The sequence below is a fragment of the Nycticebus coucang genome, chromosome 12 (genome assembly GCF_027406575.1).
Source record: "Nycticebus coucang isolate mNycCou1 chromosome 12, mNycCou1.pri, whole genome shotgun sequence".
Classification (NCBI taxonomy): domain Eukaryota; kingdom Metazoa; phylum Chordata; class Mammalia; order Primates; family Lorisidae; genus Nycticebus; species Nycticebus coucang.
The window spans coordinates 32,513,606-32,532,215 of record NC_069791.1 but is presented as its reverse complement, the minus strand read 5'-3'; the positions used below and the strand labels follow the sequence as shown (position 1 = coordinate 32,532,215).

Sequence of the window (18,610 nt, the reverse complement as noted above, 5' to 3'; positions counted from 1 at the left end):
CTTTTAGAACAGAGGCATTGGGAATTCAAAGCAATGTTTTAAATGGAAAGATGCTTTGGTTTTCAGGAAGTATATTTATTTCCAATAAAATACATTTATTTCCATTTGTCTAAGCTAATTCATACTACTTTTACCTAAGAGCTATTGACCTCTTAAGATTTCCAAGCTGCTATTTTGGTATTGATTTACAGTCCCCAACCACACACACATCCCCTCCACCTCATCCCATGACACAACAGGAGGTGAACATTGAGTTTTATTTGTATTTATAGCCACTGCCTGTCAATCACATCACCACCTGAGCTCTGCCTCCTATCTGATTAACAGGGGCATTGGATTCCCATAGGAGCCCGAATCCTACTGTAAACTGAGCATGGGAGGGATCTAGGGTTCGCTCCTTATAAGAATCTAATGCCTGATGACCTGAGGCAGTGATGCTAGCACTGGGGAGCAGCTAGCATCACTAGCAGAGAGGTGTGACTGCCCAGAACCAAAATATATCAGTTGCTTACAGACTTCTGTCAGGGCCATGCCCCCTGGGTCTGTGGAAAAATTCTCTTCCATGAACCCTGTCCCTGGTGCCTAAAAGATAGGGATCCACTGTTATAGATGACGGTGTTACCACCTTCCTAATGTGTTTCCTTGTTTGTTTTTGGACAGGGGCTAATTCAGGAGATCAATGATTTGAGGTTGAAAGTCAGTGAAATGGACAGTGAAAGACTCCAGTATGAAAAAAAGCTTAAATCAACCAAAGTAAGTTTTCTCCGTGGTTAAAATGTTCCAACAAATGGCTCGCCTACTCGTCTATAGCCAGTAATATAAGTAAAATGTTTTCTACTTAGTATTTGATGAAGAAGGTATTTTATAAGTGAATAAAGTTTTCCCCCAAGCTGTAAGTTCTTGAATTTGATAAATACTACTGTTCTCAGTAAAAACCAAGACTTAACAAATCAGAGCATTTCTCTGAGTGACATCTAACCTCCTTTGTAAACACATGCTATTTTCTTGGTTATTTAGCCTGTCTTTTTCTATCTGTAGTTTTCTTTCATTCCTCTGTCTCTCTACCAGTCTTTAATGGCCAAACTTTCTAGCATGAAAATCAAGGTGGGTCAGATGCAGTATGAAAAACAGCGGATGGAACAAAAATGGGAGTCGCTGAAGGTGGAGTAGCCCTGGGGAGCGGGATCCGTGGCCTGTTGCTTTCTGGCTTGTGTCGTTTTGCCGTGATGGTGTTTTTAGTGGTGTGTGCATTTGTTTTGTGTGCGTGTCACCTATTTGATGAAAAATACATTTTAAGCTGTTTAAAGAGACAGTGTGATGCCTAATAATTTTTTTCAAAAGCATATGAAATAGTTTGGAAAAAATAATAGACAAATAAAAGTATTAATTTATAAATTAAACCTAACGTCTTAGATGATATGGGACCCAAGCATGGTAAAATAATTATAGACGCTCCCCTGTGAAAGAGTTCTCTCGCAAGTCAGCAGCAGAAACTGCTTTCCTCCTCAGGAAAGTATACAGCAGTTTACTATATCAACTATATCTAGTGACTAGAGACTGCTGCCCAGGAACAGTACTGTGAGAACAGGGCAAACTCTTCTTATAGCTCGTCTGAAAATTTCTTAACTAGGTGTCCACTCCTACTGTAAGTCAACCTAGCTTTTCTGGAGAGCTGTGTTTTCATGCAGTACTATAGGTTAATTATCTTTAGAGTCCTTTGAAAATAAAACAGCGTATTGAATATAAAGGCATTGCATAGCTCCGCTTTTGTGTTAGAGATAGCCAACAAAATGTAAATTTACTAAGGTGAACACTAAAATGAAACTGAAAATTAAAACATTACTAAACAGATCCACGGACTTAGAATCTTTTACAGTTGCATAGTTTAAAAAATTAGGTCTTAGGGCGGCGCCTGTGGCTCAGTCGGTAAGGTGCTGGCCCCATATACCGAGGGTGGCGGGTTCAAACCCAGCCCCGGCCAAACTGCAACCAAAAAATAGCCGGGCGTTGTGGCGGGCACCTGTAGTCCCAGCTACTCGGGAGGCTGAGGCAAGAGAATCGCTTAAGCCCAGGAGTTGGAGGTTGCTGCGAGCTGTGTGAGGCCACGGCACTCTACCGAGGGCCATAGAGTGAGACTCTGTCTCTACCAAAAAAAAAAAAATTAGTTCTTAAATTAATAGTTTCCTCAATTAATTTTTTCTGACTGTTATAGGAGAATCTGTTCTTTGATCATAATGATGAAGATGAATTATTTATTTCTGAGATTTGGCTGAAGTTTTTCATGACTTGCTGCTGTATCCACTAATCAAACTCTGTGCTTGTTAAGAAGCATGAGGGAAAAAAAAAAAAAAAAAAGAAGCATGAGGGCCACTTGAAATGCTGAGTAACTGTCAAGCAAGTCTTTTTTCAGTTTGCCTTTTATTTTGCTTTTATGACGCTAAGTAACTAATTTGATTATCTTCCTTGGTTAACTTACTTTTTTAAATTATTTAACATAAGATTTAAACTTAAGGGTTCTTCTGGCTCTAATTGCACTGTAAAAGATTTGTTTTTACTTTGATCACAAAGAAACATGAAATAATTATACCATAAACGTATAAATTGGACTTAGGGCAATAGTTTTGCTTCCTGCTTCTCGTTGCCCCTGGTTTCTGATGTTTGTGTCTAAGTTCTTGTAGATTCTTGCTGCATCCATAAAAGCCAATTATTGATTTAAAGAGCTAAGATGCTTGCTGAATGTTCTCTTATTGTAATAGTCTGTTATTTTTAAAATGAATTTATAATCTGTAGGATGAACTGGCATCTTTAAAAGAACAATTGGAAGAAAAGGAATCTGAAGTAAAAAGGCTACAAGAAAAATTGGTTTGCAAAATGAAAGGAGAAGGGATTGAAATTCTGGATAGAGGTAGGAACATATATTTAACATTTGTTATCTTACTTGTTAAAATCCTCCAAAATCTATAGGAAAAAAACTGATGTTTGTCAATATGTAATTTTAGCGTCAATGAAAGAGTAGCAGGAGCCAGTTATGTTCCACCTCAGGGAATTCCCCGTGACTCTTTACTGTGCCTGGGAATCTATTAGCTTCTTTTTCAGCAGACGGAGGATAATTCTGTGCTTTATTAGTTGGTCATTTTAGATTACTAAATTGTAACCTCCCATCACAAGAGTATACTTGTTCAAATAGCACTATAAGGGAATGTCAAAATAATTAAAAGGAAATTCCATGTCCCAAGATTGTTTCTTTTGGAACTAAAATTGAGATCAGATAAAGTAAGAGACTTAGAAGCCTTTCTTGTTCTTTGGCGAGAAAAGAGGAATGGTTCTGTGTCTTTGGAAAATTACCACAAATTTCATACCATGGGTTCAGACTTCAGCCATCTAGAAAGCAAAAATAGACTAGTTCTGCAAAATAAACTAATGTATGAATTACATCCAATTTTTTCATGGCTGAGGATGTTCTGAGACCAGTGTTTTTCAACCTTTTTATCTCACAGCACACTTGAGCCTGTAGTTAAATTTCCATAGCACATTTAGATTATGTTGATTAAAAAAAAAAAGAGTAAAAAAAGAGAATATACTCACTGTGTTTTGAGCTTATTTTGAAAATAATTTAATTAATGATCTTGAAAAATTTTGCATCACACCTAAGACCCTCTCATGGTGCACCTGTGTGCCACAGCTCACCAGTTGAAAATCACTGCTGTAGACTATAATTTCTAATAATGTAGGTTATACGTGATGGACAATACCTTGAAGGAAATGTGGTTTCTAAAAAATTATATTGGAAATATAACACACATAAAATCTGAGAACACTTTCTTGTGATTACTAATGATGACTGTGGTGCTAGGAGATGGTAAAGGAGCTTCTGGGAGTCATTCCAAAGAAAGCCTTCTAGTCAGTGGAGCTTTGGTACGTTTTCATCTGTTATGCCAAAATCAGTAACATTATCCTCTGTCCAATATTGTCTGACTTGAATCAGACTACCTGTAAAGTCTTTCTTGGCTGTAAAGTACTGTGGCTTTATATACCTGTGGGTGTCACAATTTCCTATCCATCAGAAAACTCAGTTCATCAAACTTTAGAGAAATGGATTCCTCTCTCCTATATTTTGGCATAGATAGAATTCTATATTGTTAAAGGACATTCAGAAACAGGTGATGCATTTAAAGTCTTAAGAATAAAATGGAATCACAGGACATGTGGGTTACACCAGTGGTCCCCAACCTCCTGGGCACCAGGGACTAGTTTCGGGGGTGGTGGTGGTGGTAAAATCTGATAGGAGCGAAGCTTAGGTGTTGATGCGAGCCATGGGGAGCAGCTGTACTGTGAAGACAGAGGAAGCTCTGCTGGCTCCTCTGCAGCTCACCTCCTGTGCATCCTGGTTCCTAACAGGCCATGAACTAGCACAGCCTGAGGGTTAGGGATGCAGGGTTAGATAGAGTACTGATGTGGGGGACTGGACCCAGTCTGGGAGCTGCTAATATTAATATTGCATCACCAGACATAACTGCAGGGGTTGAGAGCAAGTGTTTAGAAACCTCGTGGCAGTCCACTGTTAGCACGGACTGCATCCTTTACCTGCATCCTCAGTGCCCTCACCTCATTGAACAGGAGACAGACTGTTTCATTGTTGTTGAACTTGAGTGAGGAGTTGGATGTGCGGCCAGAACTGGAGGGCCAAGGATCACACTGGGATGGAAATGTAAAAAACAACCAAAATGACAGTGACAGATTTTTTATTACATATGGTATAACTTCTTGTACTCCATAAGTCGAATTTTAATGGGAGAAAATCAAAGTTCAGAAAGATGATATGACACAGTAGCTTGAATTTAAGTCTTCTGATTAATAGCAATACATTCTCTTTCCAACCCCACACAGAGCATTATTTATTGGACTGCTAGTCCTAAAGTCGCAAAAATAGTGCTTAATATTCTGTTGTTATGCGGTGAGAGTTCCCTTGTTTTAGGTAAAAGACTAAATAACAGTGCTTTGAAAATATTATTTATTGTTGTAATTTATGCTAACTTCCAATTCGATGGGTTTTCCTGCACAGATGAAAATTTTAAAAAGAAGCTCAAAGAAAAAAGTAAGGTTTTGGTGTATTTCCATCAGCCTTCACATTCACCAAAAGTACTACTTGGACTGTTCTTTGCATGTGTTTTAAAACATCTCTTTTACCGAAGATGTAAAGTTGCTTCATCAATAAGCCTCAATTTCTTATAAGTATGCAAAACAGAGGGTAAACACACAATGAAAACAAAGGGTGAAAAATCAATTTTGTGGATTTCATCTGATTCAGCCCTTTTGCTCTATGTGATACAACAGGGCAGGCAGAGTGGTAGATACAAGAACATGTTTTCCTTGTGGTCCAGATGATATAGAGAGAAAATAACTTTTATACTCCTGTGAAATCCCACTATTGTAAAGGTTTACCAGAGTTGAAAGGCAATTTTGAACTTTGTTTTTGCTTTTCAATGAAGTCCACTGTTTGTCTCAGACCTGCACTGGAAGCTCCTTGAACACATCTTGCTACAACAGAATTTTTTTTTTTGACTTTTTTTTTTTTTATTGTTGGGGATTCATTGAGGGTACAATAAGCCAGTTACACTGATTGCAATTGTTCGGTAAAGTCCCTCTTGCTACAACAGAAATTTTATCCAGGCTGATTAATGAAGCCTGGATTGTTTAGTGCAACATCCAGATAAGTCCTTAGTGAACTCTTTCCCCCAGATACTCACTTTTCAATTCCTATCAAATATACCTTGATCGAAAATGTTACATCAGAGCTGAATGATATACCACGGCTTTCAAAATTATCTTTGGGGGGGCGAGGGGGGTGGAGTCTCAAGCTGTTGCCCTGGATAGAGCACCATGGCATCACAGCTCACAGCAACTTCCAACTCCTGGGCGTAAGTGATTCTCTTGCCTCAGCCTCCCAAGTAGCTGGGACTACAGGCGCCCGCCACAACACCCGGCTATTTTTTTTATTGTTGTTATTGTTGGAGTTGTCATTGTTGTTTTAGCTGGCCCAAGCCAGGTTTGAACCCACCAGCCTTGATGTATGTGGCCGGCGCCCTACCCACTGAGCTTCAGGCGCTGCCCCCAAATTATTTTAAATAGTGTCTTTTTCTCTCAGAAGCAGGTTAACTTTGCTGAAATCTTTTTCTTCTGCTTCAGTTCTTTAGTTTTGCTTTTTGGTGACATTTTGACTCTAAAACGTTGACGCTTTTAATTCAAGTAGTATCTTCTGTATTTGAATACCAAATTGTCAGGAAAACCTTTCAGCTTACTTTGTTGAAAACTGTTTTAAAGTACTATTGGAAATGAAGTTTATAGATGAAGCAAATACTGACTGTCCTTCTGTATGGAACCATAGCCAGCTTCTGAGCATGAGTACTCATGTGAACGTCACACGCCACCAGGCTCTTACCTCCGCGCCTCTTCCTTGGTTGTAAATGGACCACGTTCTCTGCTTTGTCATTGCGTGTACCATTCATTGCTTTCACACACTGCTTTTAGGTTCCTTTTTGAAAAGTCTATGTTTTTATTGTTACAATACTGAAATTTGATCTTCAGTGTTCTTCGTGATTTTTTTTTTTTTTGAGACAGAGTCTGACTTTGTCACCCTAGGTAGAGTGCAGTGGCATCACAGCTCACAGCAACCTCCTCAAATTCTTGGGCTTAAGTGATTTTCTTGCCTCAGCTTCCCAAGAAGTTGTGACTACAGGTGCCTGCCATAATGCCCAGTTATTTTTAGAGACAAGATCCTGGTCTGGCTCAGGCTGGTCTCGAACTCGTGAGCTCAGGCAATCCATCCACCTCTGCCTCCCAGAGGACTAGGATTATAGGCGTGAGTCACAGGGCCCAGCTTCTTCATGAAGATTGTGTTGTTGCTGTGAGGGAGGATAGCTAGCTCTCATATTCCCTCATTTCCTTTCTAAAACGACAGCTGGTGAGGTAGAAGGTGGTCCTCTTTTAGATTTTCCCTGAGACAGAATCTGGGTTCCTCTAAAAACAAACAAACAAAAAATCAAATAAATCTAAAACAGCTCAACCTTGAAACATTTCAGTCTGAAGAATACATAGCTTCTTATCATTGCCACCTGTTAACTATGCTGATTTCTGACCTGATGTTGTGTTACCTTCAGATATTGAAGTACAAAAAATGAAAAAGGCTGTGGAATCCTTGATGGCGGCAAATGAAGAAAAGGTATTTGGATTTGGATGAAATGTATTCAGAGGAAAACTCCTGAGCTCAGGCGATCCACCGCCTTGGCCTCCCAGAGGCAGATTATGAGCCACTGCCTATAATCCTACTGGAAATTTAAGTATTTATGTGGGTTTTTTGGTAATACCATTTTGAGGATTCTGTGCAACTTTTGAGCTAATCCTCCTTTGAAAGGGCATACCTCACATACTACTGACATGAAGGGGCAAGTGTGCTGTCTCCCTGCCCAGGCGTGCACACACCTGGGGTGGTGGCTGTTGGCAGGGCTGTGTGCCCAGGAGAAGGCACCAGCATCACTGGCTGCACTGAGAATCCCCACCATTGTGATTTTAGAAAAAGTTCCAGCATTCAGATCAGTTCTGTATGTTCGGGTGACAAATAAGAGAAAGGATATGTTCCATAGAGCATCTTTCCGTGGTCACTGGAAACTGAAGGATCTGGCCCTGTGACAGTCGTGGCTTCACGATGGATTTCTTCTCCGTAGACTCCTGATCTCCTTCCCACTCCTGGTCACTTTCACATCTGAGATTGTCTCTGTTCTCTTGAGAGATGAAATACCATCAAACAGACCCAGACTTTGCTGTAGCTACATATGTATAAAACGTAGTCTTCTAGTCTCTAAATTTAGAGCTATTTTTCCCATATCTTTGGCATATGTATGAAACAGGTACCTGTTTTACTAAAGCTTAAGAGTACTGTTCAGTGTAAATAATTCATGTCTGCTTATTCTTTTTGTTACACTTTCTAAAGTTTTAAGATGACGGGATTAAAAATGATAATTTGTTTACTCATAGGATCGGAAAATAGAAGATCTTCGACAGTGCCTGACCAGGTACAAGAAAATGCAAGAGACAGTGGCACTGGCCTCAGGTAAAAAAGGTAGAGGGTCTCTGAAGGTTTTTCTGCTTTGCTTAATTCTAGGTGGCTGGGAATTTATACATTTGGCCTCAGTGTCTGTCCTGGATCACATCCATTGCCTCTAATTAGATAGCTCATTTGTTTATTGAGCAATGTCATTAGGCAAGTGTTCTCTGCCAAAAAGTATATAAGCTGCTGACTGCATCTGCTGTGGACTTGTGGTCCGGGAGAGCCTCTCTAAGGAGCTGATTGTGTAACATTTCAGGGAGAGAATAATACAATAGCATGTGCAAAGAGCCTAGGGACAAAAGAGCTTGGTGTATTTAAGAAGTAGAATAATGCCAGTGTGTCTACAAGGCAGGGGCAGTGGGGAGAGTGGGGCGAGGTGAGACCCAGAGAAGAGCAGCAGGTGGTCGTGCCAGGGGTCTTCACCCCTTGCTCAAGCACTGATGGATTTTAAAAGTCAGCAAAATGGGCTCAGTGCCCAAAGTACAGTTGTTATGGTGCCAGCCACATATACGGAGGGTGAACCTGGCCCGGGGCAACTAAACAACAATGACAATTGCAACAAAAAATAGCCGAGTGTTGTGGTGGGCACCTTGTAGTCCCAGCTACTTGGGAGGCTGAGGCAAGAGAATTGCCTACACCCAAGAATTTGAGGTTGCTGTGAGCTGTGACACCACAGCACTCTACCAAGGGTGACATAGTGAGACTCTGTCTCAAAAAAAAAGTCAGCAAAATGATATTTATAGCACATGGGCCATGGGTGGGGAGTAAGCAATATTGGGAGAAGAGGTTTCTCAGACTCTTGCGGTATTCCAAGAGAGAAAAAAATCTTTTGTGGTACTGATTGGGAATATATTACAGTGTTTGAATCAACTCAGTGGTGTGATGAATTAAATGATGGGGAGTGAAGAAGAGGAAAAAATCAAAGGTAGCTGGTTTTGTTTTCTTAATAGATTTTGTTGGTACGAGCATTTTTTGTTTTTCAATTCCAGCGATATTTCACTTAGGGTAGTGATTTCTAGTTCCATCCAAGTTGCTGCAAAAGACATTATTTCATTCCATTTTATGGTTGCGTAATACTCCATGGTGTGTGTATATATATATATATATATACCGCATTTTCTTTATTTATTCATCAGTTGATAGGCATTTAAGTTGATGGTGCATCTTTGCAGTTGTGCTGTGATAAACATTCAGCTGCAGGTATCTTTTTAATAAAATGACTTCTTTTACTTTGAGTAGATACCCAGTAGTGGGATTGCTGGAGGAATGGTAGGGTTACTTTCAGTTCTCTGAGGAATCTCCAGACTGTTTTCCATAGGGGGTCATGCTAGTATATATTCCCACCAACAGTGTATAAGCATTCCCTTTTCACCACATCCACACCAACATCTTTTGTTTTTTTGACCTTTTAATAATGGCCATTCCTACAGGGGTAAGGTGGCACCTCATTGTGGTTTGATTTGCATTTCCCTGATGATTAGTGATGTTCAGCAGGTTTTCATGTTTGTTAGCCATTTGTCTAGAAAGATAGACATCTCTCATTAAGGCAACTAGCAGTTGATAGTTCCATTTACTAAGTAAGATAGAGATGCCTAGAGAAGGAATACTGGGGTAAGAGGGATTGAGTTCAGTTTTGAACATGTTAAAATCAAAAACATCTTGTAAGATGCATAAATAAAGATAGTTATGCATTTGCTCTATTTATTATTATTTTACCTACAGATGGATTAGTTGGCTATCCTTAAATGCAGAAAAGCTTTGAGGGTCATCTGAAACAAACAATGAGTTAATAACTTTGAAAGTGCCCTTGTTTATTTACAATGCATAGGTAGAGTTACTTGCTCTCAAGATAAGCACTGGAAATAAATAAATTGGTCTTTTGGAAGGTACTTATGAAACACTCAGATTTTGAGATTTTAATTTTGATGAGATGACAAAATCCTACTTTGAACTAGGATTTCGGAATGACAAAGGATCGTCACCTGTTTGTGCACAGAGCCTGTATTAAGATTTTATGACTATTTAAGTGAGCAAGTAAACATTAGATTATCAGTGTTGACTGTAGCAATTCTCATCACCCAACATTTTCCATGGCTTCAAAAGAGTTTTCTAAGGAATACTGCAGATTTGCAAGTAATTAATTTTTACATATGTATAGCATTTAGAACATTGTTTAATTTTTATAGAACTTCACACTACAATTCTTCTTTTTTTTTTTTTTTGTAGAGACAGAGTCTCACTGAACTGCCCTCGGGTAGAGTGCCGTGGCCTCACACGGCTCACAGCAACCTCTAACTCTTGGGCTTACGTGATTCTCTTGCCTCAGCCTCCCGAGCAGCTGGGACTACAGGCGCCCGCCACAACGCCCGGCTATTTTTTTGTTGCAGTTTGGCCAGGGCTGGGCTTGAACCCGCCACCCTCGGCATATGGGGCCAGCGCCCTACTCACTGAGCCACAGGCGCCGCCCCCCACACTACAATTCTTATTTAAAAACTCAGAAAGAAAAGATTAATTCTTGTGATTAGATTATATTGTGAAATATTTGCAAAATAGAGAAAGGGAAAAATCACTCATAATTGCACTGGTATGAGCACTGTTGGCATTTTTTTTTTTATTTCCAATCTTTTTTTTCTGTACATACGAATCTATAGATAAAAGATGTAGTTTTTAACTATGTATGGCAGGATGGACTTTCATAAACCATTGAAATGTATGTGCTAATCCAATGAAGAGTTATACAGGGTGTCCATAAAGTTCGTGTGCAATTTAAAATAGACTTCTAGTTTAAATTGCACACGAACTTTATGAACACTCTGTATAAGCAGTGATTTTTCACTAAGATAATTATTGAGTTAATCCTCACACAATTCTAATGAATACTAAATTCTAATAAAATTAGAATAACATTCTACTAAACCCTAAATTAAGAAGCTATGCGTAGCTTAGCTGGTTAAGATGAAGCCGATAATATGATTCACCATTTGGAGATTAGAGTTTTAGGCATCATTCTTTCTCTTAAAAAAAGAAGACAGTATCTCTGGCACTGTGTTTTTGGTGCTTAATCCTTTTCATTTCTAAAGACGTAAGAAGAAATGCTAAAGGTTGCTTCTTTGGTGGGTATGTGGTTGGTTTTTCCTGTTGGACTTTTTTTTCTTTTCTGCTTTAAAAATGGCATGAAAGAATCCTCTTGAGAGATAAAAGGTTGTCTCTCTGTCTTCCTCTTTCTATTTTCCTTTCTCTGTTTTTTTCAAGAGCACAGCAGTTATGAAAATCCAGTGGTTTCAATGGCGACTTTGTTGCCATTCAGCATTGATTTTTTTGTGCCAAATATTCATCATCTCACCCATTTCTAAATTAACAAATGTAGAACACCTAATTTTAAAACAAAATTACAAGAGGGCTATTGGAATACATTAGCTTTTTTTTTTTTTTTTGGTTTTTGGCTGGGGCTAGGTTTGAACCCACCACCTCCAGCATATGGGACTAGCATCTTACTCCTTGAGCCACAGGCGCCACCCGGAATACATTAGCTTTTAACATTGTTTCAATCTTATGGGTCAGTGATTGAATCAAGTTTGACTTCCTCTGTTAAGGCCCCTGGTAGGCACCCAGTGTGGCCAAGAACACCTGGGCCTTAGACACTCACTGTTTAAGATGCTGGTGTTTTTTGTTTGTTTGTTTGTTTTTTTGGGTGGTGCCTGTGGCTCAAAGGAGTAGGGCGCCGGCCCCATATGCCAGAGGTGGTGGGTTCAAATCCAGCCCCAGCCAAAAACTGCAAAAAAAAAAAAAAAAAGATGTTGGTTTTTGGCCCCGTGTTGTTGTTTTCTCAAGTGATGCCAAGAGCAGCTGACTCTTTGATTTTTGAAGGTCAGGAAATATTTTATGTTCAATATAATTGGGATTCTTCGTGTTCTTCCAAGAGTGAAATATGAATGAGGAAATATAAATGCTGTGGTTTCTTTTTTATTTGTCTTTTTCTAGGCAAAGATGGAGAATATGAAGATCTGCTCAATTCTACTTCCATCTCAACTTTGTTGGATGCACAGGGTTTCAGTGATGTGGAGAAAAGTCCATCGCCTACTCCAGGAATGGGATCTCCAGGTCGTGACCCATTTAATGCAGGTGTTCCTGAAGAGGTATTTACCGGCTGTCAGTATTTGCTTCATGTTGAACAGCGCGTGTCATTGAAAGTTAAAACGGCATTGCTAACATGAAAACATGAGTTCTCGTCTCAGTGCAATGACTTCCTCAGTTTGTTGCGCAGTCTTTGTGTCCTCTTTAACGTGTGTCCCCCTCTCTCTAGTAAATGACTTGGCAATATCAAAACTGCTTAGAAGAGTCAGGAAACATATGAATCCCTTGGAAATACATATTATCCTAAAGATGAGATTGCAATCTACTTTAGAATAAGTAGGGTAGGGATAAAGTGGGCTTATATAAATTGATGTTTGTCACTTCTTAAGGTGACCCTGAAAGATGAGTAAAGAAAATTTCCCTCTGACTTCTTTAGACTTGGAAAAAGCAACTGAAGGAGAGTAAGCAGTCATAAACTCCTTTGCATTGCATCAAACTGTACCAAAATCTATCTGTTATCAATTGTATATCACCCCAAAACTTTGCGGCTTGAATGACATTTATTTTGCTGATGACTCTGCAACTTGGGCAGGGCTCAGTAGGAGTATCTCGTCTCTGCTCCAGTTGGCATCAGTAAAGTGGCCCAAAGGCTGGGGCCTGGACTCACCTGAATGCTGCCTGCTCATATGCCTGGAGGTAGAGGCTGCTGGTGGCGCGACCCCAGCTGAGGGCCTGGCTAGAACAATTACATGTGACTGTTGCTGTCCTTACAGTATGGTGGCTGGGTCCTCAGGGTGAGCACCAGGCAAATTTGCCTCACCTTTTGACTTCCCTCAGAAGTTATGTGGCATCTGTTTTGCTGTGGTCATAGGCCCATCCAGATTCAGGGAAGGGAAACACAGACCCTGCCTCTTGATGGTCAAGGAACAACATCACTTTTTAAGAACACATGGGATGGGACATATTGATTGGTGCAACCATATTTCATGCACCCCAAATGTAATCTGTCACCCCACTGTCTGGCTACAACAGTTTACATCTTTCACCCAAGCAAAAATGCACTGGTGCCCTCTTCAAAGACCCCCTAAGATGCATTTCAGTGAGGCATCAGCATCCCAGGATCTTGTCATCTGGATCAGGTCAAGGTGTAGGCGAAGCTCGTCAAGTGCTCAGTTCCAGGGCACAGTGTCCTGAGTACCATTCTATTCAATTTAAAGAGCTGGGGCCTGAAAGGACAAATTACCTGCTTCTCTGTTCCCCACACACCTAACATACAATGGTGGGTGGGAGTGGTGTAACTGTTCTAGGCACTCTCGTGAGAAAGGAGGAGCAATAGAAGGCTCACAGGTGTCTCTTTGTCCATGGGGTTCTGAATTCCAGCAAGGCTCATATTCCTAGCTCCTGTATTTGGGTTCAGTCTTCCGGACTCTTGGTTCTTTTCCTGAAGTCATCACCCCTTTCCATGGAAAGGAGCCTCTACTTGCTGATGAGTAGTTTTCTCAGAGGTAGAGGTCCAAAGCCATCTTCGTTTTTATTACCTCTGTCCCTTTGAGTCTAATAATACTGCTTTTTGTTTTTTGTTTTTGAGACAGACTCTCAAGCTGTCGCCCTGGGTAGAGTGCGGAGACGTCACAGCTCACAGCAACCTCAAACTCTTGGGCTTAAGCAATCCTCTTGCCTCAGCCTCCTAAGGCGCCCTCCACAACGCCCAGCTATTTTTTGGTTATAGTTGTCTTTGTTCTTTGGTAGGTTCAAATCCAGCTCTGGTGTATGTGGTTGGCGCCTTAGCCGCTTGAGCTATAGGTGCTGAGCCCAATAATACTTTAAATGTTTGGAATTTCATTTCATATGAATCAATTTATGATCCACTCCCGTTAGATAAGAGCACATCCACAAATATTTTTACTCTAAACCTTTCTCTGGCTTTGGTATCCTGTTAGTGACTGTGGGATATCCCATTATTTTTAGAACCTTTAATCTTTTTGAAAGGTTCTAGGAGACAGTACTACCTTAAATTTTCCTGAGGTCTCAATGAAGGGTTTTACAGCCACACCTATAGCCTTTATCTGAAGACCACATTTTCCTGACTGTACCTGTGCTTCCTCATTGCCCTGAAACCCTTTTTAACTTTATTGTAATTTGCTGCTGTTGTGCCCAGATCTCAAAATTCCCCAGAAAGACCACCAGGGAGCCCAGTCCGATGCAAAAGCAGAAGGGCCTTTTATTGCAAGTTCGAACTTGGGCTCCCAGGGACTCCGCTGCAACGGATCCGAGCCAGGAGCCCTGAGCTCTGGAGCAGGGGGTTCTTATGGTCCCATGCAGCGGGTGGGCGTGCACAGCTTGAAACAAAGGGGGCGCTTCTTGGTTGGTTAGGTGGGGGGTCCCTGATTGGTGGGCGGTTGTCTCATGATTTCGGGGAATTACCTGGGTTTGTACTGAGTGAAAGGGCAGGGAAAGCGAAACTTAACTCTTAAGATGGTGCTAGTCTGGTTCTTTCACTGTGTAAAGAGACTAGGAAGGGGAAACAGTTTCATTATTCACCTAAATAATCTTGGCTCTTAGATTTAGCAGTCCCTTCTTCAGTCATCTCTCCCAACTTGCTGTAGGTAGTGAGACGAAACCAACAGGTATCTTTACTCTTCATACCTGTTTCTGGTAGTTACAGAATGAAAAAATGAAACTCGAATGAATGTGAATTCAAGAAGAAAACAATTCACAGTTGTCTCTTCAGTATAGGAAGCGGCTAAAATATTTCATTAATCAAGGAATTAAAGAATAATAAGTACTTTAGAGGGGGAAAAATCCCTTAATTGTTAAATATATATTTATACTGAAGAGAAAAATAATGTTTGCCAACCAATGTGTGTGTTGCATTTATAGAGAGGAACTATTGTTACATGTAGAATACACCCAGATAATCTCATATTTAAAAAAAAAAAAAAAGACTTTGCTCTATGAATTGTAGTTTAATGATGGGTTTTGAGTCTGTAATAAGAATGGTTTGATGAGGACTGCAGGAGGTCAGACACACTTTTTTTTTCCTTTTTTTTTAGCCACACTTTTAAGAAAAAGATAGGAACCGAGCATGGTGGCTCACACCTGTAATTCTAGCACTTGGAGGATGCTGCAGGAGGAACACTCAAGCTCAGGAGTTTGAGACCAGCCTGTCTGTACAAAACATACAAAAATTAGCGGGGTTGGTCACACACGCTATTGTCCCAGCTACTTGGGAGGCGGAGACAAGAGGATCACTTGAGCCCAGGAGTTAGAGGTTGTAGTGAACTAGGATGAGGCAGTTTGAGATTAGATTTAAACCTTAATGTTTGCAAAAGAATCAAGAAAATGGGCCAGTCTGTTTGTGTAGTTATTTTTTCCCTAGGATTAAAACTTTGAGGAAATAAATGAAGTTTAAGAAACAGTGATAAGGGTTATATAAATTGTCCAGGATTACTCATAAAAATTCGAACTGAAAAAAATTGATTGTGAAATAATCTTCTATTTTATAATAATATAAATATATAAGTTATTGTTCTAACCTCTCATAATGTAAAGGATGAGACCATATGCAATAAGTGAAACAAAAATCACAAAGCTGAATGTATTACTTCCTTAAGTAGGTAAGCTTTGCTGGTCAAGTACACTTCCTAATGCCGCGGCCCTTTAATATAGTTCCTGTGGGTCGTGAGGACGTATTGAGAACCGCTGCTTTAAGCGGGTTTGGAGGATACTTAAAGCTGAAGGCTTGGTAGACTCTTGGAGGCAAGAGTGAGTTGATGTCAGCTGTAGAGGTGTGGTTGGTAAAGTGAGAGGCTTCTGATTGGTTGGTGTGTAGAAGTGTGTTCAGTGGTGTGAGTCTTTACAGGGCAGCTGTCAGCAGCAGATTGACTTGCTACTGAAAACCTTGCCTCTCTGTGGCAACCTTTGTTCATTTTTTAAAAGTATTTCATTTATTAATGTACAGTGTGGCCCATACTGTAACTGACCTACAGTTGCCAAAAATTTTTGAGAACCAAAGTTTTAGAATTCTTTCACACTCCATTTTTAGGATGCATAAAGCATTCATTCGAGAAAATGTGTTATGTGTTTTATTTGTTGCTGTAACATTGCTGCTGAGCAAAAGTGTTTTAAGTAGTAGCTGCAAGTACATTGTAATTGGTTGCAATTACACTTTCATCCATTCTGTCAATTGAAATCAGTCAACTAGTTGACAGAATAATCATTAACTGACTTGATCAGCGTTCCATGTTAGACTAATGGTAGAAACTAAAGTAAAAGATAGAGCTTTGTGAACAAAGCACATTACCCAATTCTCCTGTTAAATCACTGCAACCCTATAAGGTAAGCTTTATTCTTCTCATTTTATAGAGGAAAAAACTGATGCATAATGAACTAACTTGCCTAAGACCACTTGGGCAAGTGTGTCAGAACTAAGATTCTAGCCAGGGCTTCAAGTTGATAGGATTACAACCCTTCATGATCAGAACACTTAAGAAAATTGGTATAGGGCGGCACCTGTGGCTCAGTGAGCAGGGCGCTGGCCCCATATACTGAGGGTGGCGGGTTCAAACCCAGCCCTGGCCAAACTGCAACAAAAAAATAGTTGGGCATTGTGGCGGGCGCCTGTAGTCCCAGCTACTTGGGAGGCTGAGGCAGGAGAATCGCCTAAGCCCAGGAGTTGGAGGTTGCTGTGAGGCACTCTACCGAGGACGATAAAGTGAAACTCTGTCTCTACAAAAAAAAAAAAAAAAAGAAAAGAAAATTGGCATAGAAGGGACATTTCTTAAACTGATAGAGGCCATCTACAGCAAACCCACAGCCAATATCGTATTGAATGGAGTTAAATTGAAATCATTTCCACTCAGATCAGGAATCAGGCAAGGTTGCCCATTGTCTCCACTGCTCTTTAATATTGTAATGGAAGTTTCAGACATCGCAATTAGGAAAGAAAAGGTGATCAAGGGTATCCATATAGGGTCAGAAGAGATCAAACTTTGACTCTTCGCAGATGATATGATTGTATATCTGGAAAACACCAGGGATTCTACTACAAAACTCTTAGAAGTGATCAAGGAATACAGCAGCGTCTCAGGTTACAAAATCAACTTCATAAATCGGTAGCCTTTATATATACCAACAATAGTCAAGCTAAAAAAAACAGTTAAGGACTCTATTCCATTCACAGTAGTGCCAAAGAAGATGATATATTTGGGAGTTTATCTAACAAAGGACGTGAAAGATCTCTATAAAGAGAACTATGAAACTCTAAGAAAAGAAATAGCTGAAAATGTTAACAAATGGAAAAACATACCATGCTCATGGCTGGGAAGAATCAACATTGTTAAAATGTCCATACTACCCAACGCAATATACAATTTTAATGCAATCCCTATTAAAGCTCCACTGTCATACTTTAAAGATCTTGAAAAAATAATACTTCATTTTATATGGAATCAGAAAAAACCTTGAACAGCCAAGACATTACTCAGAAATAAAAACAAAGCAGGAGGAATCACGCTACCGGACCTCAGACTATACTATAAATCGATAGTGATCAAAACAGCATGGTACTGGCCCAAAAACAGAGAGGTAGAAGTATGGAACAGAATAGAGAACCAAGAGATGAACCCAGCTACTTACCGTTATTTGATCTTTGATAAGCCAGTTAAAAACACTCAGTGAGGAAAAGATTCCCTATTTAACAAATGGTGCTGGGTGAATTGGCTGGCGACCTATAGAATACTGAAACTGGACCCACACCTTTCACTATTAACTAAGATGGACTCTCACTGGATTAAAGATTGAAACTTAAGACATGAAACTATAAAAATACTAGAAGAAAGTGGAGGGAAAACTCTTGAAGAAATTGGTCTGGGTGAATATTTTATGAGGAGGACCCCCGGGCAATTGAAGCAGCTTCAAAAATACACTACTGGGACCTGATCAAACTAAAAAGCTTCTGCACAGCCAAGAACACAGTAAGTAAAGCAAGCAAACAGCCCTCAGAATGGGAGAAGATCTTTGCAGGTTATATCTCCGACAAAGGTTTAATAACCAGAATCCACAGAGAACTCAAACGTATAAGCAAGAAAAGAACAAGTGATCCCATCGCAGGCTGGGCAAGGGACTTGAAACTTCTCTGAAGAAGACAGGCACATGGCCTACAGACATATGAAAAAATGCTCATCATCCTTAATCATCAGAGAAATGCAAATCAAAACCACTTTGAGATATCATCTAACTCCAGTATGATTAGCCCATATCACAAAATCCCAAGACCAGAGATGTTGGCGTGGATGTGGAGAAAAGGGAACACTTCTACATTGCTGGTGGGAATGCAAATTAATACATTCCTTTTGGAAAGATGTTTGGAGAACACTTAGAGATCTAAAAATAGACCTGCCATTCAATCCTGTAATTCCTCTACTAGGTATA

At 40.0% G+C, this 18,610-nt stretch overlaps 1 protein-coding gene across 6 annotated transcripts in view; it reads left to right on the top strand.

Annotated features, from left to right (window-relative positions):
- Positions 1-18,610, top strand: part of PPFIBP1 (PPFIA binding protein 1) — a 172,047-nt gene that overhangs the window by 132,538 nt on the left and 20,899 nt on the right. For 3 of the 6 annotated variants that reach the window (XM_053554056.1, XM_053554057.1, XM_053554055.1), the window contains exons 3-9: positions 661-753; positions 1,069-1,161; positions 2,791-2,905; positions 5,063-5,095; positions 7,158-7,219; positions 8,032-8,107; positions 12,086-12,240. In XM_053554056.1, the coding sequence (XP_053410031.1) occupies positions 661-753; positions 1,069-1,161; positions 2,791-2,905; positions 5,063-5,095; positions 7,158-7,219; positions 8,032-8,107; positions 12,086-12,240 (627 nt within the window). The remainder of the gene's footprint in view (positions 1-660; positions 754-1,068; positions 1,162-2,790; positions 2,906-5,062; positions 5,096-7,157; positions 7,220-8,031; positions 8,108-12,085; positions 12,241-18,610) is intronic. The other 3 variants (XM_053554060.1, XM_053554058.1, XM_053554059.1) reach the window with 3 other exon arrangements.